Source organism: Oryza sativa, chromosome 3 (genome assembly GCF_034140825.1).
Source record: "Oryza sativa Japonica Group chromosome 3, ASM3414082v1".
Classification (NCBI taxonomy): Eukaryota; Viridiplantae; Streptophyta; class Magnoliopsida; order Poales; family Poaceae; genus Oryza; species Oryza sativa.
In genome coordinates, this window is record NC_089037.1 from 14,767,694 (window position 1) to 14,790,228 (window position 22,535).

General features: G+C 44.4%; 5 protein-coding genes across 7 annotated transcripts; 3 read left to right on the top strand and 2 right to left on the bottom strand.

The window, feature by feature from the left end:
* The first annotated feature begins 3,156 nt into the window (after positions 1-3,156).
* LOC136355587 (putative F-box protein At3g10240) lies at positions 3,157-4,496 on the top strand. Its single transcript, XM_066308327.1, has 2 exons — positions 3,157-3,783; positions 3,849-4,496. The coding sequence occupies exons 1-2, from the start codon at positions 3,157-3,159 to the stop codon at positions 4,494-4,496; spliced, it is 1,275 nt and encodes a 424-aa protein (XP_066164424.1).
* A 2,619-nt stretch (positions 4,497-7,115) lies between these two features.
* Positions 7,116-8,465, bottom strand: LOC136355589 (putative F-box protein At2g02030). Its single transcript, XM_066308330.1, has one exon. The coding sequence runs from the start codon at positions 8,463-8,465 to the stop codon at positions 7,116-7,118; it is 1,350 nt and encodes a 449-aa protein (XP_066164427.1).
* Positions 8,466-8,717: 252 nt separating this feature from the next.
* LOC4332920 (SWR1 complex subunit 6) lies at positions 8,718-11,994 on the top strand. Its single transcript, XM_015773567.3, has 4 exons — positions 8,718-8,926; positions 10,004-10,109; positions 11,369-11,472; positions 11,615-11,994. The coding sequence occupies exons 1-4, from the start codon at positions 8,813-8,815 to the stop codon at positions 11,816-11,818; spliced, it is 528 nt and encodes a 175-aa protein (XP_015629053.1). The 5' UTR covers positions 8,718-8,812; the 3' UTR covers positions 11,819-11,994.
* Positions 11,995-15,765: 3,771 nt separating this feature from the next.
* LOC4332921 (uncharacterized) lies at positions 15,766-19,303 on the top strand. Of its 3 annotated transcripts, none has more exons than XM_015776557.3 (5): positions 15,766-16,131; positions 17,209-17,526; positions 17,834-17,938; positions 18,037-18,084; positions 18,825-19,303. In XM_015776557.3, exons 2-5 carry the CDS (start codon positions 17,260-17,262, stop codon positions 19,071-19,073), a joined length of 669 nt encoding a protein of 222 aa, XP_015632043.1. In that variant the 5' UTR covers positions 15,766-16,131; positions 17,209-17,259; the 3' UTR covers positions 19,074-19,303. The 3 variants fall into 3 exon arrangements, with proteins under 3 accessions (XP_015632043.1, XP_015632044.1, XP_025879887.1); XM_015776558.3 differs by having other exon boundaries at positions 15,766-15,927; XM_026024102.2 differs by having other exon boundaries at positions 15,909-16,131; positions 16,780-17,526.
* Positions 19,304-20,243: 940 nt separating this feature from the next.
* LOC4332922 (peroxidase 2) lies at positions 20,244-21,595 on the bottom strand. Its single transcript, XM_015776554.3, has 2 exons — positions 21,318-21,595; positions 20,244-21,207 (listed from the first exon to the last, which is right to left on the bottom strand). The coding sequence occupies exons 1-2, from the start codon at positions 21,525-21,527 to the stop codon at positions 20,446-20,448; spliced, it is 972 nt and encodes a 323-aa protein (XP_015632040.1). The 5' UTR covers positions 21,528-21,595; the 3' UTR covers positions 20,244-20,445.
* Positions 21,596-22,535: the final 940 nt, after the last annotated feature.

The window sequence follows — 22,535 nt, forward strand, 5'->3', positions numbered from 1 at the left end:
CGGAACTCCTCCCGTGCCATGTCGAAGGCGGCCACGAGAGGCCGTGACGAGGCCGACGCCGTCCCAAAAGCCAACGACGGAGATCATGGATCGCGACCGCAACGAGACGAACGACACGGCCGCGGCCCGCGGCGCATGAGGAAGCCGGCTGCTCCTCCGAGCTTTCGTCGCCGAGCCGTTTGATGCGGACGGTGGTGCACGGTGGATCTCGTCGACGACCACGTCGTCCGGCAGCGCCTCCGCCGTATCCGCAAGGAAACGCGCTAGTCATGATCGATGATGTCGTGTCGTTGGTTGGATTGAGAGGGGCTTGGGCTGTGCTAATGGGCCGAAGCAGCAGAAACTGATAATGGGCTTGGGCCGTCGCCGCGCAGGCGCAGGTTCGTTCCGATCGGTGGCTGTCGACCTCGTCGTCCAATCGTTCATGCATTGCTCCCCGGTCTCAATAATTAATTCCTTCTGATTAATTTGACCTGCTCGATCGATTTGTTACCTGAGATGAGATTTGCTTTTGGCAGCAACAGATACTGCGGAGTAACTATTATCTTGTGAATTCTGATTAACGCTCTGAGCTCGCTTTTGCTACCTTACCTGCACATTCTTGCTTTAGAACACATTAATTAGTGCTGGACTGCGCTGGCAAAGGTGTTCGTCCACAACTTGTTCTGCAGCTGGTGCACTCGTTGTTCGACTGGTGGCGGTTCCCCGACGGCAAGGAGAAGCTGGACATGTCGGAGACGTTCACGGACAGGTGTCACGGAAAGAAGCACGGTCCTTCGGATGAGTAAAGGACTGGAGTCCTGTGCAATTTTCTTCCGTACTACTCCCTCCATATTTTAATGTATGACGCCGTTGACTTTTTAACTAACATTTGACCATTCGTTTTATTCAAATTTTTTATGCAAATATAAAAATATTTACGTTATACTTAAAGAACATTTGATGATGAATCAAGTCACAATAAAATAAATGATAATTACATAATTTTTTTAATAAGACGAATGGTCAAACATTAGATAAAAAGTCAACGGCGTCATATATTAAAATATGGAGGGAATATTTTTTTCGTTTTTTATTAATCATCAAAATATTGATTTTTTTTTTTGTTGTGCTTTCTTTCTTTTTTTTTTCTTTTTCCAAAATGCTTTATCTGTAGTAAGTCCATCATCACAAAGGCAGGTTTTCGCAGCGAAGATCGCGCCACCGTCCATATCAAAAACGCTCAGCTAATATTGAAGAAAATGAAGCATATAATGAAGTGGAGTACGTTCTTCCTTAATTAGTTGTGTCCGTGTGAAATAATTTGGAAATGTTAATTTTTACTTCTGAAATTAATTTGCGGGTGACTTCTGCATATCCCTCGACATCTAATTTCTAGATAAATACAATACAAATTAAAACTATACAATTCAAATACTCCCTCCGTATTTTAATGTATGACGCCGTTGACTTTTTAACCAACGTTTGACCACTCATCTTATTCAAAATTTTTATATAAATATAAAAATACTTATGTCATGCTTAAAGAATATTTGATGATAAATCAAGTCACAATAAAATAAATTATAATTACATAAATTTTTTAAATAAGACGAAAGGTCAAACGTTTGTTAAAAAAGTCAACGGCGTCATACATTAAAATACGGAGGGAGTAGTATACACGCGCTCACATGCTGCGCTTTCTGCCTTTGCTTTTCCATGCTGACAGACCAGAAGAGAGGCGCAGTACTGTTAAGAGAACACCTGAGTAAAGAGGAGTATGAGTAGACAAAACTACACAGGTATTGTACTCCCTCCATTCTTAGATATTTGTCGCCATTGACTTTTTTAAATATGTTTGATCTTTCATCTTATTCAAAAAATTAAGTAATTATTAATTCTTTTCATATCATTTGATTCTTTGTTAAATACATTTTTATGCATGTATACATATAGTTTTACATATTTCACAAAAATGTTTAAGTAAGACGAACGACCAAACATATTTAAAAAAGTCAACAGTGTCAAATATTTAGGGACGGAGGGAGTATTTCTTTTGCCCTTAATCACTAGCTAATATTTGCATATTCTGAACGGCTGGTGAGAAGTGGGAAGACAATAACAGAAAAACCGAATATACCAAGAGATATATTGACATAAGATACATAATCAAATATACCACTTGTACAGAAATATTTTTTTCAAACAGCCAAAACTAGATTTCCGCATGCGGATCGGAGACCTGTCTGCACCAAAGGATCAAAAGCTGATTGAAGATTGGTCGGAGAAAGTCCTGCTGAAGTCTGAAGCCCGGGAATTCGCTTCCTGAAGGGCTTTGATCTCGATATGTGTTTAGCAATATTTTAAATAGCGGGCTAATACATTTAACGGTTAGCTTCTCAAACAGCTATAGCAGGGGTTAAAGTTATATCGGAGCAAGTAGCTAGAACTCTTCTCAAACAGTTACAGTGGAGGATAGTGCAGCAATAGCGGGAGGTCCGGTTTTAATTAGCTCGTTTGCTGATAGGTTTGGTGTTTTGCAGTTTAAATAGCTCGGTGTTGTCGTTTATCGATTTCGCTATATATTTGTCGACAAATTTTTCCCCAAAAATTTGACAGATATAATTACAGTACAATCGTAGTGTAATTATACTGTAAGTTGCATATAATTACACTGTAACTATAGTGTAACTTGTATGTAACTTTCAAAAATCTCTCGGTAACATGTTATTTCGGTAAAATGGAGATTGTGGGAACAAATTCTTTCATATATGTGTGTGCTATGATTTGTTTTCTTCTTCACCAAAACAAATATTGTAATAGATCTAACGATTTAAAATTATGTGAAACTTACATATAAGTTACACTGTAGTTACATGTAAGTTATAGTGTAATTACATATAAGTTACAGTGTAATTACACTACAATTGTACTGTTATTACATCTGTCAAATTTTTGGGGAAAAATTTGTCGACAAATGTGCAGGCAGTCCCGTCGTTTATCAGTCTAACTCTAATCGAATCGACGTACTATACCTTGCTGCTGCAGTGCTGCTTCGGCCCATCAACTGATGACAGCCCAAGCCCCAAGTCCCCCCACACAAGTTCGTACTACAATATAGGAGTACGAGATTTGTAACCTAATTAAGCTAACCAGCGTTTTTTCCTCCCGGCGCCCATGGAATACGACGATCGGGAACGGCGACGCGGGAGAAGGGCCCCCGGGGAGGCGCTGCCGGACGACCTGGTCGAGGAGATCCTCCTCCGCCTGCCGGCGCCGTCGATCGGGCGGTGCCACGCCGTGTGTAAGGCCTGGCTCTCCCGCACCTCTCAGCCCGATTTCCTCCGCGCCCACGCCGCCCGTTCCTGCACGGCCACCGTCGTCACCGCCGCGGCCACCGTGGAAACTAGAACGACGACTCCCTGCGGAAGGTCGTGCACCACCGTCCGCATCAGACGGCTTGGCCGCAAATGCTCGGGGGCGGTGGCGGCTTCCCTCGCCGTGTCGTTCGTCTCGGCGTCGGAGCCGGTGCGATCCATGACAGCCGTCATCGGCTTGTGGGACGGCATCCTGTGCGCAGCGCACATTCTGTTTGGCCCCGGAAGAGGCGTTGAGCGGTACGTGCTCTGCAACCCGCTCACCGAGGCCTGCACCATCGTGCCGGCTCCGGCTACCGACGGCTTCCTCGTCGGCGGTTACGCCCACCCGACCACGTCGCGCTTCCACATCATGCACACCAACTTCTTCACAACGATGGAGACCTTTTGGATCCTGCGGCTCGGGGAGAACAGCGTGTGGCGCGAGGTCCGCCGCCCTGCCCTCGCAACGACGAGGGTCTGTATTAAGTTCCTCTGTGCTCCGCCTGTCAGACTGCACGGCTGTCTTCACTGGCTGGCCTCGTCATCATCGGCGCAGTTTCTCGTGGCCGTCTTCAACAGTTCAACATGGAACGGGAGGAATTCCGGCTGATGGAGGCCCCCGGGGGGCAAGGAGTGCGGGACGGCAACCTGTCGCACTCGCACACGATGATGGGAATACACATCACCCATTGCCACGGCAAGCTGTGCGCCCTTGCCGACGAGCCGGGCGCCAATGCATTGGGGTTGTGGGTGCTCGAGGACTACTCCGACCCAACAAGCTGGCGGCTTCAGCGGAAGATCGACTACTACTACTCGTGCGGCAGCGCCGCCGGTGCTGCTCTCGACGACGATCCACACGCCGCCGCTGCTCAAACTTTTCGTGCCCGCTTCTCGACAGCCGATGTGGTGGAGGTTCTGCCCAATGGTGTCGATGACGATGACGAGGGCGAGGAGATCCTGCTCCAGCTTGGTGACGAGGAGGTCGTGTACAATGTTGGGCGCGCGGCGTGGCGCAGGCGGGGGATATTGCCGCTGACTACACGCTGCCTGATGATGCATAGGCAGTGCATATTGCCGCGCGAGGTGAGCTTCGGTGACGCGTCTCAGGTTCCTTGGGAGAAGGACATCGGCGGCCACTGTTTCTACCGCATATACTAGGGGAAAGTTTTTCCTATACTTAGTTATATGCATGTAATTTAAACAATTATATAAAAATTTTATAAAACCTGATAACATAGACTATGATAATATATAAGATACTATGTAAACATGTAAGTCTAAATTCGATCGACATATGAAGATATCTGTACTGGTACTATTTACTGTCTAATTTTATTATTTTTGTTTCTCTTGTTGTAGATCAAATTTAGTACTGCATGTTTGTGTATAGACTTATATAATCACAATCGATGTTACTAATTTTTTTTATAACTATTTAAGTCGCATGCGAATGTTGGGTGCCATGGCACCTAGGTGAACCATGGGTGTAGAAAATCCTTATCCCATATACCAGTACTAGTTGGGCGGGCGTGCTGTACTTTAACCCTAGTCCTAAGATGGCCTTGTGTGTCTAATCAATTAGGTTTTGTTGAAAAAGAAATATTTGAGAGAGATCTGTTTGAAATTATTTGACTTTTTTTTATGAGATTTGCTTCAAACTAACTAATACATGTACATGATTTTATCCTTCGAAAACAATATTTTAGACTCAAAGGTGGATTGATCCTTCGAAAACAACCTCAAAAGCTCATGCATGCCATTGCCAAGCACCCAATATTGTTAATGAGGAGTGGAATTTTCTTGTTCTTCCTCAGCTTAGTTGTGTCCGGGTGAAATAATTTTTGAAGTATTAATTAATTTATAGTGTACTGAAATTAATTTGCATATGACTTTGGCATTAATTCTCTCCGTATATATGTACTTAGCCCACATGCTACTACTATTGTTTAGTTCCAAAAAAAATTTTCTCAAAAACATCACATCGAGTATTTAGACACATGCATAGAACATTAAATATAGGTAAATTGAAAACCTAATTGTACAATTTGCATGGAAATCACGAGACGAATCTTTTGAGTCTATTTAGTCCATAATTAGCAGTAAGTGCTACAGTAACCCACATATACTAATGACAAATTAATTAGGCTTAATAAATTCGTCTCGTGGTTTACAGGCAAGTTATAAAATTAGTTTTTTTCATTCGTGTCCGAAAACCACTCCCGACATCCAGTCAAACGTTCGATGTAACAATTAAAAATTTTCTTTTCGCGAACTAAACAGGGACTATATATGCTCCCTTTGGTTGCCAGGGCACCGCCAAAGTTGAAGCTAGGGACACGACACGAAAATATTTTTTTAAGATAATGGAATAGATTAATAGAATCACATCCCGCGTCGGCTGCGAGGCTGATCCAGTACGAATCTCAATGCAAATAGTCTCTTCTTCCTCTCCAATGCCCCCGTCTCTTCCAGTTCCATGTCCTCACGAGGCCAATGCATGACCATGATCAATCCTGCTAGCCCTTGCCCGTCCATGTTGCCTCCGGCCACTGTGCTGGACAGTGGCATCGCCGCCGCCAAGCCGAATATCGTCAAACTTTTCAGAACTGCGAAATTGATTGATGACCATGCATCTCAACATCTCGAGACCTCATATAGGATCCAAAATTGGAATGCTCATGGTGTTTTTTAACACAGTAATACCATAAGCAAACACAATCACAACTGGTTTTTTCCCTCATGATTCATGAGGAAAAACCAAGACTCAATATCTTCAGTTCCTGAAGTTGAAGCCGCACACGCATGGCCTCCGCCCCTCGCCAGCTCCGACAACCGCGCGCAGGTTCCTTCCTTCCTTCGATTCGATTCGCTCGCTGATCGAGCTTCGCATCTGGCGGCAACTGCCGCTTCTTAGTAGTAGCACTAAACTACTAATTAGTACTTAATTATCTCCTGAACCCTGATTAACACTCTGAACCTCGTTTTTGCTCCTTACTTGCTCATGTTTTGTTTAACACTTAATAGCAATTTAGTGGTCGACTATGGAGTGCAAAGAAACTAAATTTCTCTTGGCATTTTATTCTTATCAGGGGATCGGATTCCATGTTAATCTATCTCTTGTATATTCAATTTTCCTCTTATTGTCTTCTATAACTTATTATCAAAGCCTTTTAAAAAAGTACTATACAAGTACTATACTAATATTAGCTAGAGATTAAGAAGAAAAAAAAGTAGTTCATCGTAGAGTTTGAAGTGTACCCGTATGGTTGTCTACTTGTCAGTCTACTTTTTATTGGCACATTTGCTGAACACTGTGCTTCTGTTTTAATGAAAGAGGCTGAAACCTGTTGATATATCTGGTTCATTGGCCACCATCGATTCCGTCCAAACTATTGTTCTTTGATGTGGAATGAATCCCTCCAAATACACTTGATTATTGTTTCGAATTATAGTTGCAAAGTGTTAACTTTTGAAGTTAATTTTAACTTGCATGTTTGTGTAGTGATATATTACATATTGATCTATCTTGTTAATTTTTTTGAAAATTTTTCGTAACCATCTAGTTGATATGCAATAAACGGATGGACGTCTACTCGAGATATTAGAATCCATCTCACGGTACTTATTTTTTTTGCCCTTTGTCAAAGAAGGAAATAGAGCGGTAATACTTTCAACTCTTTAAATCTCATTTCTACCAAACCTAAACAATTAGAATCAAGCACATCTTAGGACCCGGCTTAAAACAAGGAAGCCCAAACCCAACGAGCAATGCTACTATCATATGCAAATGCAACGGTGGCCGCCGATGTCACTCTCCTCCACAAAATGCGCCGCCCCACCGAAGCTCACCTCACGCGGCAACATGCACTCCTTGTGCGCCATCACGCGCCTCGTCGGCGGTGGCAAAATCCTTCGCCACCGCCACGCCGCGCGCCCAACGTTGTACACAGCCTCCCTCGTGTCGAACTGGTTGAACAGGAACATGATCTCCTCCTCGCCACCGCCACCGACATCGCCGTTGCCGCTGACGCCATCGGGTAGCACCTCCACCGCGGTGGTGGCCGCCGAGAACCGGTTGCGGAACGTGCGCGCGATGTTCCGGCTGCCGGCGCCGTGGCGCGAGTAGTCGATACTCCGCTCCATCCGCCAGCTGCTCGGGTCGGAGTAGTCCTCGAGCGTCCACATCCCCAACGCGCTGGCGCTCGGCTCGTTGACGAACGCGCACAGCTTGCCGGAGAGCCGAGCGATCTGTACACCCATCATGTGCGGCAGGTTCCCATGGCGAGCCCATTGTTCGGGGGCGTCCATCTGCCGGAACTCCTCCCGTTCCATGTCGAACACCGATAGGAGAGGCCGTGCCGACGCCGCCGACAACGGGGCGACCAGCCAATGCAGGCAGCCGTGGAGGCTGACGGGTGGAGCGCCGCCGAATCGAATGTAGGTCCTCGACTCCACGCACGCAGGCGCAGGGTGGCGGGCGATCTTGCGCCACACGTTGTTCTTCTCCCCGACTCGCAGAATCCGGATGGTCGCCGCCGCCATATGGTTGTAGGGATAGGCGTCGTCGGCGTGGAGGAGGTGGTAGCGCGACGTGGTCGGGTGGGCGTAACCGCAGATGACGATGCCGCGGGTTGCCGGCGGTGGCACGCTGGTGCAGGCCTTGGTGAGCGGATTGACGAGCACGTATCGGTCGATGCGGCTGAGAGGGCGAACGACACCGGCGGGCACCAGGCACACGACGCCATCCCAGGAGCCGAGGACAAAAGGCCGTGATCCGAACCGCACCGAGGCGAACGACGACGACGACGACACGGCCGCCCCCGAGCGGTCGCCGTCGCCGTCGCCGAGAGGTCTGATGCTGATGGTGGTGCGGAATTCGCCGTCGGGAATTGCAGTTGTGTCAACCACGGCGGCGGCGATTATCCGGGAACGGGCGGCGTGGGCTCGGAGGAAGTAGGGATGGGAGGTGCGCGAGCGCCAAGCCTTGCAGACGGCGCGGCACCGGAGGATGGAACGCGCCGGCATGCGGAGGAGGATCTCGTCGAGCAGGTCGTCCGGTAGCGCCCCCGCCGTGGCCATCTCCTTCCCCGCCGCTCCAGATGACGGCGGCGCCGCCGCGTTGTCCATAGGTGTGGAGACGACGGTCACGACTCACGAAGTCACGATCTTGTGTTGTGCGCAGCGCAGGTAGCCGTAGTTGCGATGCGAGATTTATGGAGATCGAAACTTGGACTGGTTGATGGGCCGAGCCGAACCAGCAGACCAGCCCAATTCCTTCACATGAGCAGGCGGCCTAGGGAGGAGTCTTGGGCTGGTAGTTAATGGGCCGAAGCAGCAGACCAGCCCAAGTCCGCACGCGAAGCTCCCCACGGCCTCTCCGCCCTCTCCGCTCGAGGATCTCCACCTCTCTCGCCATCCGCCGCCGCCGCCGCCGTTACCCGTGCCGCCGCCGCTCTCCGCTCGCCGTTGCCGGGATGGAGGGGGAGGAGGAGGAGAACGTGGGGCCGTTCCGCCGCACCAGCGCGCGGACGCGGCGGATGGCCACGCGCATGGCCTCCGCGCTCGCCAGCTCCGACAACCGCGCGCAGGTTCGTTTCCGGTCGGTCGATGCCTTGCTTGCTTCCTCCCCTCCTTCCTTCGATTCGACAAGCTCGATTTGCTGGCTGAGCTTGGCTTCCGGCATTAACAGCTGCTTAGTAGTAGTAATTGTTATTGTCTCCGGATTAAAGCTCTTGCCCTAGTTTATCTCTTCCTTACTTGCACTTGATTTAGTCGACTTTGGAATCCAAAGATATTATTACATCCATTTCATCCTATGTCTTGCTGTATTCAATACTATCTCTTGATTTAGCACTTGAGTAGTCGACTTGTCTTGTCACTTCTCACGGCCGTTCAGAAGGTGTAGTACCAGTATTAGATGGAGATTAAGAAAAGGAAAGAAATTAGTTTTTACAGTTTGAAATGTACCTAATGTGGTTTTGTGTCAACCCTTTATTGGGGCGTTCTCTGAACATTGTGGTTCTCTTATTGCAATGAAAGCTTGTAATGGACTTTTTTTTTTAGAGAGGTAGAGACGTGTTAATAATATCCAGGCCAGTGGCCACCGCTAATTTCTCCATATTATTTTCCTTTTTTGTGAAATCCCTCCAAATACACTTGATTATTGTTCTGAATTATAGTTGCAAATTGGGCTTGTGTACTGAACCTTCATGGTAACAAACGCCTGCTCCAGACTTTGCTTGATTATTGCTCCAATGTTAAGGGCCACACATTGCAGGTTTTGTTTGTGTTAAAATAGAGCAATTGAAAGGATTGGGCCATCTTGACCGGTAGTTTTAGTAAATGACCTCTGCAGATGTTTGCATGAAGAGTTTTGTGTAGAATTTCTACTGCTCATATATGTGGCGAATATGCTCTGCCTTAATTATACCAGCACTAATGTTTTGCTTATGACCCTTTGTCAAAGAAGGAACTCTACAGGATATAGAGCTTTAATTCTTTCCATGTACTCTTAATTTCATTTTTACTCGTCTTCTGTTTAGGATTCAGAGTTTTCAGTACAAAAGAATTTTGCCTTCTTGGTTATCCATGGATATTTGAAATTTACTGATTCCCAGTTATTTAGTTTCTCTAATTTCTGTCTACATTTATGTGATGGCATGTAGGCTGCACTAGCTCGTCTTGAAGCGCTTGAGAGTGATAATGCTGGCCCTGAGGTCGTAGATCTTAACGATGATGATGAATATGGATCTGCAGATGAGGAAGACCATGGTCAGTTCCTTTCTCATGTCCTTATTTTCATGTAACACATTTTATTTTGGTTATTTCAGGGAACCTATGAATGTCATATTGATCTTGAAGACATTATTTGTCATCACAATGTGAGAATGATTAGACAATACAATGTCTAGATATATACTGTTAACAACTTTCAGCTGAATCAGTTTATCTTGCAGAATACTTTAACATAAAATGGCAAATGCCTAAGGTGGTATTGCTCCTTCAAGTACTAATATTGCAGAAACAGCCATCATTATCTCTTTTGTTTATTGCAAACAAATTAATGAATGAGGTCTAGCTGATATTTCATATAGCAGTCTTTTGAAAGCAATTTGTTCATATCTATTACTTAAGACAAATTCTAGGTGAGGTAATGTGGTGTGAGCATCTGTAGTCATTTTTTCTTGCCTTTGTAGTGAAGTCCTAAAAAATTATTGCAGATTAGCAACTGTCTTAATTGTCAGAAAAGCTACCATACATAGATATTTTATTGTTTTAAAAGTTTTTAATAAGAAAGTTCGGTGTTACATAAAACTTCAAATGACTACAGCTGCAGTTACTCTTAAAGCTTAAAAATTGGATATAAGTATAACAACATTAGAGTGATAATTTAATTTGGTAAAGAATCACATACCAAAAAATAAGCACCATTTTGACCAAGTATGACAAAAGATCATTTAACTTGATAGATTACAGAATAAAATAAGTTCTATAATAAGCTACAACTCAATGATATAAATATATAGAAGTCCATAGATTTCTTATATGCAAATATTGGATAGCCAATCAACTCTACACTGTTTGAATGGAAAGTGATTCATTTCAAACAGGATTCTGTCTCACAGAAATGCAAAACAATGGAAAAGCACTTGAGATTTAGCAAAGGCAAGCTATTACAGCACAACTTTTTAGCCATAGCGCTAAAACATCTTAGTCTTTCGCATGTGCTGCTATAATATTCCCACCATTTTTTTGGTTTTGGTCAAGGATTTACTTTTTGTGGTCTCATGTAGCCTATAGCAGTCAAGGTTTCACCATTTCGTCAAACAATGCACTCATTTTCCTATTTAGGATAATATCGACAAATTGGAAGGTTGCAGAAGTGTTAGGCTGTTTGGACTGTGGTTGTGTGTGCAATTAGAATGCACCGTTGTCTAGAGAGTTTAAGTTTCCCCAGAAAAAAATGATGATGTATTGATCTAGTGTTAATGTGAAAATCTTCTTTTCTCTTGTCATCTGCCTTTCTACAGTTCTCATGCAGAGGAAGCAGTCAAAGAATATGAAGCGCAAGACGAGGCAAGGGAAGGCATTGGAGAAGAAGGCGGCGAGATCTTTCATGGACGTGTTACAGGAGGTACGCGGAACAGCTCATTATAGCTCATATTCTCAACCAAGATTCATGATCCTATTTCGCAAATTTCTCATCCACCGTGCACCTCGCGTCAGTAGGATGACCAAGATCAAGAGATCTCTTACTCCTGAACTGTGTTCGCCAGGCAAACCTGGAGTCGCTGCCTCCCCATGTCCCAACGTACTCCAGGGCCGCCGTTGGTCCCCCGAGCACCTCGTCCCGGCGCCATTACTGCTCGGTCTGCGGCAGCACGGCGAACTACACGTGCGTCAGGTGCGGGACGAGGTTCTGCTCGTGCCGCTGCCAGGTCATTCACAACGATACCCGCTGCCTGAAATTCGTGGCCTGATCGATCTGCTTGCATCTCCATATGCATGTGTACTCGTGTAGCTGTAGCTATGTTCAGTGAAATACTGCTTCTGCTTGTGATGGCTGACTACAAATCTACAGTCTTTGCTGGTCAAAGATGGAGATGCTTGCTGTACATATATCGTGTAGGAGGAATGGGAAACGGGCTTGTCTGAAGATTGTTGCAGGTGAAGTTATTCTGCTGGAGAATGGCAAACCGCTCAGGCTTGTTTGAATGGGCCCTAATCCTGGTCCATCCATGTATTTGGATATTGATTAATCCTGGATTATCCATGTGGATTGGGTTAGGATAGGATGAGGCCCATACAAACAAGGTGAGAGGAAAAGGGTGGACAATCCAACAAACTCTAAATAATGGGAGCCTTTTTACCGTCCAGCGGTACTGGTACCGAGCGGTACCAAATTCTACTAGCCGTTGGCCGCCCGGTAGGCAAAAATGTAACTTCGCTATGGGAACCCTAGATTGAATCGGGCCGTGCCGTCCCGCCCCTACCCGCCGTGCTTCCTGCCCCCGCCGCCGCCGTCTTCTTCCGTGCCTCTCACCCCCGCCGACGTGCTTCCTCACCCCCGCCGCCGACGTGCTTTCGCCCTGTCGACGCTGTGCTTCCTCACTCCCGCCGTCGCCGCGTCTTCCTCCTCCGGCGCCGCGAGTTCGATCTGGGTCGCTGACGCCTGGATCGACGCCATCAACGCCGCCGCCGCCTGGACGTCAACTCCGCCATTGCCGGGATCGACCGTCGCCGCCTCCTGGACCCTCGACGCCGCCGCCGCCGCCGCCGGGAACGACAACGACTTGACGCTGCCACCGTCGCCGGGAACGACGACTTCGACGCTGCCACCACCGGGAACGATGACTTGAACGCCGGTTAGATTTCTCTCCTGACGCTCATCTTTTCTGTCCCGATCCTACCCATCCTGATTCAACGGTTAGATTTGTTTTGGTACCCAGTACCGCCCGGTACAACCTGCTGGACGGTAGCAATGCTCAAATAATGGTAGGGGTCTCTACAGGACATTATTTTTGTGTTAAATATGGATGTAACAGTTAACCAATCACCACATACTAGTTAACTAGGATATGTGTGTCTATGGAAGGAGCTCATGTCAATTCACTTGCAACGCGACCAGGGCGATGAACTCGCCTGGGTTGACCGGACAATGCTCAGAAGCAATCAGCACAAACTTTTAACCATTAGTCTGGGAGCCTTGAGAAATATATAAGCTATTTGTCCGGATTCCCATTTAGGGCTATTTTGAAACAAAGGAAGAGTGAAGGGATTTTGAAGTATTCAAATCCATCAGAAATTTTTCCTGCATGGTCTTTTAGAACATAGGAATGACTCTTCCAAAATCCTTCGAAATCACTATGCAATTGCTTATTTTATAGGAATTTTGGAGGCAAATTAACATGAGGGTATACTTCATGTTTTCTCTTGACTCAAAATTTCCTTGCTTTTCCTAAGGTGCTACTATTTTTTTTCTTTTTGCAAAATCCTAAGGATTTATATTTCTTGTACGATTCGTTGTGGCATGATATCTTTATTCTTGTGATTCATCCGCCCCTGTGTTTTCGGAATCCTGCGTTTGAAAGGAACACTTAATTAAATTTTAAAATACGAGAGCAAATTGTTGTACAATAACATGACATGTTATGTTGATTTAGTTCTTTCTTTTTCTTCTTTTATGGCTACAATCCCTACACATAGAACCCGAACGTGATTTCATTGTTAAATGAATTGTCAATTGTCAAAATAGACATGGACAACACAGGCTCACTAGACGCTACAAGATGCTGATCCTAACTAGTACTACATGTACCTTATGTAGTCAAGGACGGAGAAAAATGTACCTTATGTTAAGGACAGAAAACAATGATACATGTCATTAGGGGCAGTCGCAAGCCTCGGCCTATCTAGAATATGGCCCGAGGTCTAGAACCAAAAGTCTATTAAACCATTCATTTTTCTTTATCATGCAATTCAAATTTTGGCCTAATTCATAGTAGGCCGACCCAAGACCAAGTTCATTATGCCGACACCAAATCTAAAACTACTCACAAGCAGTATCTTTGGATTTCACAGAATCCATTGATAAACCGACAAAAAATTAATGAAATTTGCAATCCTTGTAAAAAAATTAAAATTCAGTTTGATTTTTTAACTTGACAAAAAAACGATTGGTTTGTGTTTTTTTTTTACTCGGTCCAAAAAATCCGTGAAATCCAGACTAGTTTCCACTGGTGTTGTAAACCCTGCATCACAATCAGGTTGGGTTCCTTGCTTGCTTGCTACCCACATTAAACAAAACTTGAAAAGAGATGTTTGATTGCAATGCAGTAAAAACATAGGATTGTAAGCAGTAAAAACATAGGATTGTAAGAGACAAATGATTAAAAACATCAGCTATGACCTTTTTATTGTCTTCCGCCAAAACCATCGTAGAATTATCCATTCCATAGAAATTTTAAAGGAAACGATAATATTTAATCCTTTATTTTTTTTAAAGAAAGCTTTCATACGAATGTTTCCATATATATAATTAGAATCCTCCAATTTTCCTACCTTAATCCTCTAATTTAAAAGAACCAAGAAATGGGACAACATCCTTGATTATTCTCATTACTTAGGGAAATTTTTAAAAGAGATGAACATGAGAGTTCCCTAATATGTCTAAACTCTAAAAAACGCTATTGTTACTTCATAAAATTAAGGACGAAACGCATGCTGGATATCGGTAGAAACGGTCTCTTCATATAAGTTCCTAATATAACGTTACTCCATAAAATTAAGGACCAAACGCATACCTAAATACCGGTAGAAACAACCTCTTCATATATAGTCCCTAATATAACATTACTCCATAAAAATAAGGACGTAACGCATAACTAGATACCGGTAGAAACTGTCTCTTCATATATAGTCCCTAATAGGATGTTACTCCATAAAAATAAGGATGAAATGCATACTTGGATACCGATAGAAACAATTGCTTTATATATATAGTCGCTAATATAACATTAATCCATAAAAATAAGGACGTAACGCATACGTAGATACCGGTAGAAACTGTCTTTTCATATATAGTCCATAATATAATGTTACTCCATAAAAATAAGGATGAAACGCATACCTAGATACCGGTAGAAACTGTCTCTTCATATATAGTCCCTAATATAATGTTACTCCATAAAAATAAGGATGAAACGCATACCTAGATACCGATAGAAATAATTGCTTCATATATAGTCCCTAATAGTTAGCAACTAATACAAGCCACGATAAAAGGGATACAACGGATGCAAATCCTCTACTTTAGTGCACCTGCAGTAGGTGTCACTGATATGTGGGTCTCACCTGCTCCGGGCCCACATGTCAGTGATACCTACTGCATGTCGTACAACAAAGGATTCCTCTCGAGTATAACGGACCCATAACCATTTTATTTTATTTTTACTTGCTTCTATGTATGGCAACTTTTCTACATTGCAATCAATTAATTTAGCTCTACAATGAAGTTTTTTTAAAAAAATAATTAGTTTAATTGGTTAGATCCATTGCAAATTGATACATCTATCTCACAAGAAATACCACTATATGTGTCGACGTTTATTAATTGGATCAGTATAATATCACCATCTACTACACATAATGAGGGACAAATCTTTCACCATTATAACATGAGAAATGGAACAAAACTTGCCCTCTATCAGCACAACACTTCGAAGGAGAGAAAGACGCGGCGGCGGTGCATCACCAAAACAGAGAGACCGAAACCGCAGGAGCATCCGGTTCCAGAGAGACTTCACCCAAAAAACCTGCAACAAAACCAACCAACCAAACCAAACCAAAAGCCCAAAGCCGGAGGCGCCGCGCAACGCAACCCCTCAAACGTTAAAGATAAAAAAGACTCAGACTTCGGTTTGGCGACGCAACGCAACGCAGCGCAGCCGTTTCCCCTTCCCCCTTCCCCTCCTCCGGCTTATCTCCTCGCGAGCCACGAGGCGCCTACAGGTGGGCCCACGCCCCGGGGTCGCTGTCAAGCGGGGCCCACCTCCCCTCCCCGCTCTAATCGTCTCTCTCGGCCGATGAGGTAAGCCGCCTCGCCGCGGCGATCGATCCCATTTCAGATTGCGCCTTTAAGAAGGAGGAGGATGGACAGTTGCTAACCTCACCTCACCTCGCTTTCGATTTCTCCGGTCTTCTCTTCTCTTCCGTTCCATCCACTTTCTTCTTCTGCTGGAGCGCGCAAAGGAGCTTGCTTTGCTTCCGCCGTCGCCGTGGTTGCCGCGCCAAGGTGAGAGAGCTCAGGGGGCCAAGCTCCGGGGGACGAGGGGTTCTTGCTCGGTTTGGTTGATTCTTGGAACGATTTGGAGGGGCTATGAGGGGATTTTGACTTTTTGAGGCACAAAGGTGCCGATTTTTTTTTTTTTTTGTTGGGGGGATATTGTTCTTACTGTGGCGATTCCGTGGCTGCTGCTACAAGCCTACAATAATCGAGCGCCTAATCTTGCGCGATGAAGGCTTTCTTCTTGATGCTGCTCCTGCTACGAATTTGGCTAGTGTTGTTGTGTCTACTGTGGAGGATAGAGCTCATCCCAACTAACTTTTGATTGTGCTGCATTCGTTGTATGCTCGTGTCATGTCTGCAAGTCATTTCATAGCTTATGATTCTCTTAATCACTTCTCAGCTTATTTCTCGACAGAAATCTTGTTAGGTCGTTAGATTCTAGAACGCCGAAGAACGAATATTTCGGTTGTTTTCCTTTACTGGCAAACCATTTTCCCTCAAATATATTTTCTGTACTTGGGAGCTGTCTGTAACAAGACAGACATGCCTTTCCTTTCAGAATTTTATTATATCGGTGTTCCTGTTCGAACCTACTGCTTGCGTGCTAGTGTTTTTTTTTACACTGATTTAATCAAGAGTTTGATTATCCTGTAGATGCGATTGATCGTTTGCTTGCCCAAGTTTTGCTTTTCCTGCTAAATGCTGAGGGCGACGTCTCTGCTTCAATCGGTTTCAGACGGTCTAAAAACGTGGCTCTGCTGCTTCGCGGCGTTCTGCTGATCACACAATTAAACAACTACTCGAAAGCACCTGTTTATTTTTAGACAATGACATTTGCTAAATCGTCAGCGTTACTAACTGCTCAAAAGTAGTACTACTTGCATGTTGTATGTGTCGATATCTCATTCTTGGGAGGTCGGCACTGTCAGCAATCAGCAGTACATTTTTGTTTAATGGCAACATTCTCCCATAGCTGGTTTTAAGGCTATATTTATTGTCCTTGACTCCTTATGCATTGCTGAATTTTCAGGGAACTGCTTGCTTTTTTACTGATAATCTGATGCTTCCTCTATCTCTATGCAGATTGTGTGACTGCATATTTTCCTTGGTCAACTTTGTTTCATAACCGGATAGATGGGTTCTGAAGGACCTTCTGGTGTTACCGTTCACGTTACTGGATTCAAGAAGTTCCATGGAGTCGCTGAGAATCCGACGGAGAAGATTGTGCGCAATCTTGAGTCATTTATGGAAAAGAGAGGGTTGCCTAAAGGTTTAACACTTGGAAGTTGCACTGTTCTTGAGACTGCTGGGCAGGGTGGGCTTGGTCCGTTGTATGAAGTGTTTGAATCAGCCATCGTAGACAAAGAGTATGGGTTGAATGATCAGGGGCAAGTGATTCTGGTCAGTTCTCATCTTTACAGATTTACTCAATTGTACATTATTAGAAAGTTCATGATGTTATCCTGAGAAGTCCACAGTAATGACTTGACAAGTTTCATTTGCCCTTAAATGTAATTGGATGCTATAGTGAAACTTATTTTGCAGCCAAATTTACTGTTTGATAAGAAAATATGAAACGCTTTTATATTCTAGTTTTAAAGGTCCGTCAAGGTTCTATTTGTCTAACATTTGTGTGTTGGAAAGAATTGTTTCTCTTTACCTTTTATTTTTTGATTGAAACCAATTACTTTTATGGATTTTTTTTCAGCTCCATTTTGGAGTCAACAGTGGCACAACAAGGTTTGCCCTTGAGAATCAAGCTATTAATGAAGCTACCTTCCGTTGCCCTGATGAGCTGGGATGGAAACCACAGGTTACCTTAATTGTCCTTTTTACCTTTATGGTTTCATGTGCATACATAAAAAGCCCTTCCATTCTTATCTGTTCCTTTTCCCTTTTTCAACTTTGCAGAGGGCCCCTATTGTGTCATCTGATGGAAGCATCTCAAATTTAAGAAAGGTAGAATTTTGCTGTTGTTTCCTGAAAGTATTTCATCATTGAGTTAATGTACCCGTCCTGAAATATAACTTCAATCTACCTTCAAATACTCCCTCAACCCATAATATAAGTCTGTTTTGGCTTTTATTAACTTAACATTTGACTGATTTTGTGTCATGATATATTACTAAAAAAATAAAATTATATAGCATGAAAATATTCTGCAAGAAAAATCCCATTTCAATTAGTCAATTTATATACTTTAAGCATGTATTAATGATCAACATTTTTACATGCACATGGATCCTAGATGAACTTTTATAGTGGGATAGAGCAGTGCGCCAGTGCCTCTGTTGTTAGGTTACGCCTTGCCATGCCACAACATTTGCATTCGAGGATTTTCAATTACTGTGTCATCGTAGGTTAGGTTTGGTTCATAGTTCATCGTTGCCATGCCAAATTGTTTTAGGTGTTTATTTTCAAACAAATTTGGTGGTCGGTTAAAATCTTTTTAACTTGAACTGAAGAGTTCAGTGGCAAAGTCTATTGCACACAAAGTATGTGGAAAGAATTGCTAATTGTGGGTGGCTTCTGTAAGTATGTGACATGTATTAACAGCACCTCATCAGTCCACGCTATGCTGTGATGGTCACAATTGTTTCTTGTCTAAACTCCTTTTGTTTCGTACTATTTTTTTGGGTAGTCTTTACCATCTTAAGTCCTTAACCACAACTTGTCCTTATTTTTGTATGATCAAGCAGACCACTGTGCCTGTGAATGAAGTGAACAAGTCCCTACAACAGATGGGCTTCGATGTGGCGCCTTCGGATGACGCTGGTCGATTCGTATGCAACTATGTCTATTACCAATCTCTTAGGTTCGCAGAACAGCGCGGTATCAAGTCTTTGTTCGTCCATTTCCCCCTCTTCACGACGATTAGTGAGGAAGTTCAGATGAACTTCGTCGCAACCCTCCTCGAAGTTCTTGCTTCCCAGAACTATGCACAGTAACCTGATGGGGGGCAGGGTCTACTTCCTAAGGTTTCTTCTTCCAATTTTATTAGGAAGTTGCCAAGTGACAAAACCTCTCTAGTGCTCTGTTTGCTGTCCGACTGTAGGCCGTCGTCGCCTTTTGCTGTGAAGATGAAGTGGAGTGAATAAGATTGTAAAATCATTCATGACATTGCCTGTGCTCCAAATTGTGTATAAAAAAAGGCTGGTTAGAGCTGTTCTTGTGGTGATGTGGTCCGCTTGTCCAAATACTCATTGCTGCTTTATTTGGTGGTGGATGTTGCACTTAGAACATGGATAATACTAATCTGGATCACTGAATACAGCTGCTACCTTAGTTGGCTCTTTCCACTTGTGAAATGAAATTCTTTTGCTTATGTTTAAATGCATGTCAGTTCTAGAATCACAAGGAACAGGAATAATTCTCAATATCACTACATACAGCTGCTAGGAGTTGGCTCTTTACAGAAATGAATTTCTTTTAACATGAAAAATTTGCTGCATGTCAGTTCTGTAAGTTGTGATTCTTGTCAACACTCTCCTGTACCTTCTTTTGTTAAGTAGGAGTAGTTTGCACTAAAGTTCTTCCGACAATTTCCTGTAAAGTGGAGTATGTCTTAAGCCGACCGAGTACACGGGATTTCATCTGAATTAACGAATAACTCCTAAACTTTGATAAAAGAACGTCTAGCATATCAACGAATAACTCCTAAACTTTGATAAAAGAACGTCTAGCATATCTTTCATATTAGAGAAATTTTCACAAGATCCAGGTTTTACAATTTATTTTAAGGAATCCTGGATTTTGAGAATTTTTTTTTCACAAAACTCTACATTAGAGGCTGAAAATACACATTGATATATCTACTCTATTTCCTTCCCGCTTCTACCATTCATGATGGAAAAAGATGAAAAATACAAACCTTAGTGGCAGCATCAGTGCATCACACAAACGAATTACATGAAGCCAAACTTAATATAATTTGTAACCCGATGTTTTGTTGAGAAAGTGACAAATGTGTGTTATGTATAAGTATAATAGCCAAACGAAAGATTTATGTATGAATTTAGGGTTGTTATGAAACATTTTTGCCTTAATACCTGAGGTTTCTTGAAACAGCTTGCAAACACATGAGGAGGTTTTAGGTTACGGATGCCTTAAACCTGTAGTTTTGTGAAATTTACTCCAAAAATATATTCCAATGTTATTACATGATAAAGTGTCATATTACACAATTACATAATAGGAGAGGACATATATAATAATCAACACAAAATACACTACACAAAAGAATGAACGAATAAATACAAAAACAAAACGTAGCAATGAGAAAATTTGATGGAACACACGTTGAATTCAATATATAGATGATTAGTTGACGACCCTGCAGTGCCTCCTGATCTCGCCGGGGTAGCCGGTCTTGACACCGACGGATGCCATCTTGACGAACGCCTTGGCGAACTTGTCCTCCCACCACCCCGGGATGTTGGCGTTGTCCGACACCATCTTCGCCGTCGCCGGCGACGTCAGCAGCGCCGCGTCCGACGCGAAGAGCACCTTGTGCGCCACCACGTTCTTGTAGTACTGGTTGTCGAACGCGTTGGGCGTGACGGCGTCCTGGTTCACCGTCGGGTCGTTGCTGGAGGTCGGGTTGGCCGGGCACCTCTGCTTGAGGAAGTTGGCGAAGCCGCCGTTGATGTCGGAGGGCGCGGCGACGCGGTCCGAGACGAAGGAGGAGCAGTGGGAGCGGCCGACGGTGTGGGCGCCGGAGAGCACCACCATGTCCTCGGCGTCGAGGCCCTTGGCGGCGAACGCGCCGATGAGCTGGTTCACGTTGAAGTTGGGCGGCGGCAGGTTGTTGAGGGCGTCGGAGTCGAGGGAGCGGCGGCCATCGAGGCGTCCACCTGGGACGTTGATCTTGACCCTGAATCTGCTGAGGAAGTAGGCGGCGTCGCGGGCGGCGAAGGCGACGATGTCGGCGCACGAGACCACGCCGGGGCAGACCTTCTCGACGGCGTCCTTGGCGGCGTCGATCACCTCGAAGCCGCGGAGGCTGGGCATGTTGGGCGGGCTGAGCTTCTCCGGCTTCGGGTTCGCCGGAGTTGGGTCCAGGAGCACCGAGCCATCACATCCCTATCAACAAACACATACATGCATATGATGATCTGTCACGCTCACATTGATCTCATCTCACTGCCGCCATGGATTGCAAATTTGTGATTCAGAAATGCAATGCGACATACCTCGACGAAGCAGTCGTGGAAGACGAGGCGGATGAGTCCGGCGCCGATGCCGGCGTCCTTGTAGACGAACTTCTTCACCTCGTCCCTCACGATGGCCTCCACGCGGGGGCACGACTGCTTGTAGTAGCCCAGCTGCAGGCCGTGGCACGCCGACGCGAGCGCCAGCGCGCACGCCACCGCCATGGCGAGCTTCATGGCCGATGCTGCCATTGTCTTCTCTGCTGCTTCCTTGCTGGAAGAGAAGAGATGATCGATGGACTGCCTGCTTCTGCTTCTGCTGTCTGCTGATCGTATACAGAGATGGCTATTTATAGATTGAGATTATGTTGATGCATGGGATGATCCATGGTGGATTCGAACAACTAACGATCATGGAGAAGGAGCAACTAATCAGGGGCTCAGAAATTAATCTAGCTGTCATGGAAGATGGAACATGGTCGACGACGCAATTATGTGTGTCCTAGCATTTGACTTTGCTCAGTTCTTATCTCTCCTCTGCAGAAGCTTCCATGATTTCAGTCGTTGGTAACTACCTCCTGACCAATCAGTTCAGCTGCTGTGCTTGCTGACCATCTGCCATCTCTATTGGATTCGTAAAGTGATCAACTTAGCTTCAGTCTGCTCATGCTGAAACAAACAAAAACTGAACCATGCTCCCCGGTTTTGATTACTGAAGAAAAATGTCGACCGCTGCAAACGAAAATTGTTTTTTTTTTAATAATGAAAATTGATTACATCTACTGCCTCTGCCCCGTGGGCACACAGCCAAAAAAAAGTTGTATAGGACCAAATTTTACTGAGTAAACCACACGGTACTAATCTATAAGAAAACCATGTGTGTGACACATCAGTGTTTGACGGCTGCCAAATTGCTAATAACCAAACCCGGTAACGGCTATCGCCAGCCAACATTCGCCTCATATTCTGATTTTCTGACTTCACTCTGTTCCTTTAATTAACTATATTTATTATTTATTTGTTATGGGACAATGGAAAACTATTGTCTCTACAGGCAGCTGCATTGCTGTTTCCTCCTAGGTATGGTCCAATTGGGATTATTAGTACCAAGTTGGGATTAACATATATTTCTTTTACATAATGGATTAACATATATGTATGATCAATAAGTCGTGAAAGGCTGTAAGTGCTAGAAACACTGTATTTAGCTGGCAAAGACTCCAACGATAACATTACTGGCTGGGATTCTTGGGCTTGGTG

Excerpts from the sequence above, each read along its gene's own strand:
- LOC136355589 (XM_066308330.1), bottom strand. The coding sequence starts at position 8,465 with ATGGACAACGCGGCGGCGCCGCCGTCATCTGGAGCGGCGGGGAAGGAG.
- LOC136355587 (XM_066308327.1), top strand. The coding sequence starts at position 3,157 with ATGGAATACGACGATCGGGAACGGCGACGCGGGAGAAGGGCCCCCGGG. Across the intron at positions 3,784-3,848 it reads AGAACAGCGTGTGGCGCGAG|ACTGCACGGCTGTCTTCACT; the intron begins GTCCGCCGCCCT and ends TCCGCCTGTCAG.
- LOC4332921 (XM_015776557.3), top strand. The coding sequence starts at position 17,260 with ATGGGTTCTGAAGGACCTTCTGGTGTTACCGTTCACGTTACTGGATTC. Across the intron at positions 17,939-18,036 it reads AGCTGGGATGGAAACCACAG|AGGGCCCCTATTGTGTCATC; the intron begins GTTACCTTAATT and ends TCAACTTTGCAG. Across the intron at positions 18,085-18,824 it reads GCATCTCAAATTTAAGAAAG|ACCACTGTGCCTGTGAATGA; the intron begins GTAGAATTTTGC and ends ATGATCAAGCAG.
- LOC4332920 (XM_015773567.3), top strand. The coding sequence starts at position 8,813 with ATGGAGGGGGAGGAGGAGGAGAACGTGGGGCCGTTCCGCCGCACCAGC. Across the intron at positions 8,927-10,003 it reads GCTCCGACAACCGCGCGCAG|GCTGCACTAGCTCGTCTTGA; the intron begins GTTCGTTTCCGG and ends GATGGCATGTAG. Across the intron at positions 11,473-11,614 it reads TCATGGACGTGTTACAGGAG|GCAAACCTGGAGTCGCTGCC; the intron begins GTACGCGGAACA and ends TGTGTTCGCCAG.
- LOC4332922 (XM_015776554.3), bottom strand. The coding sequence starts at position 21,527 with ATGGCAGCATCGGCCATGAAGCTCGCCATGGCGGTGGCGTGCGCGCTG. Across the intron at positions 21,208-21,317 it reads TCCACGACTGCTTCGTCGAG|GGATGTGATGGCTCGGTGCT; the intron begins GTATGTCGCATT and ends GTTTGTTGATAG.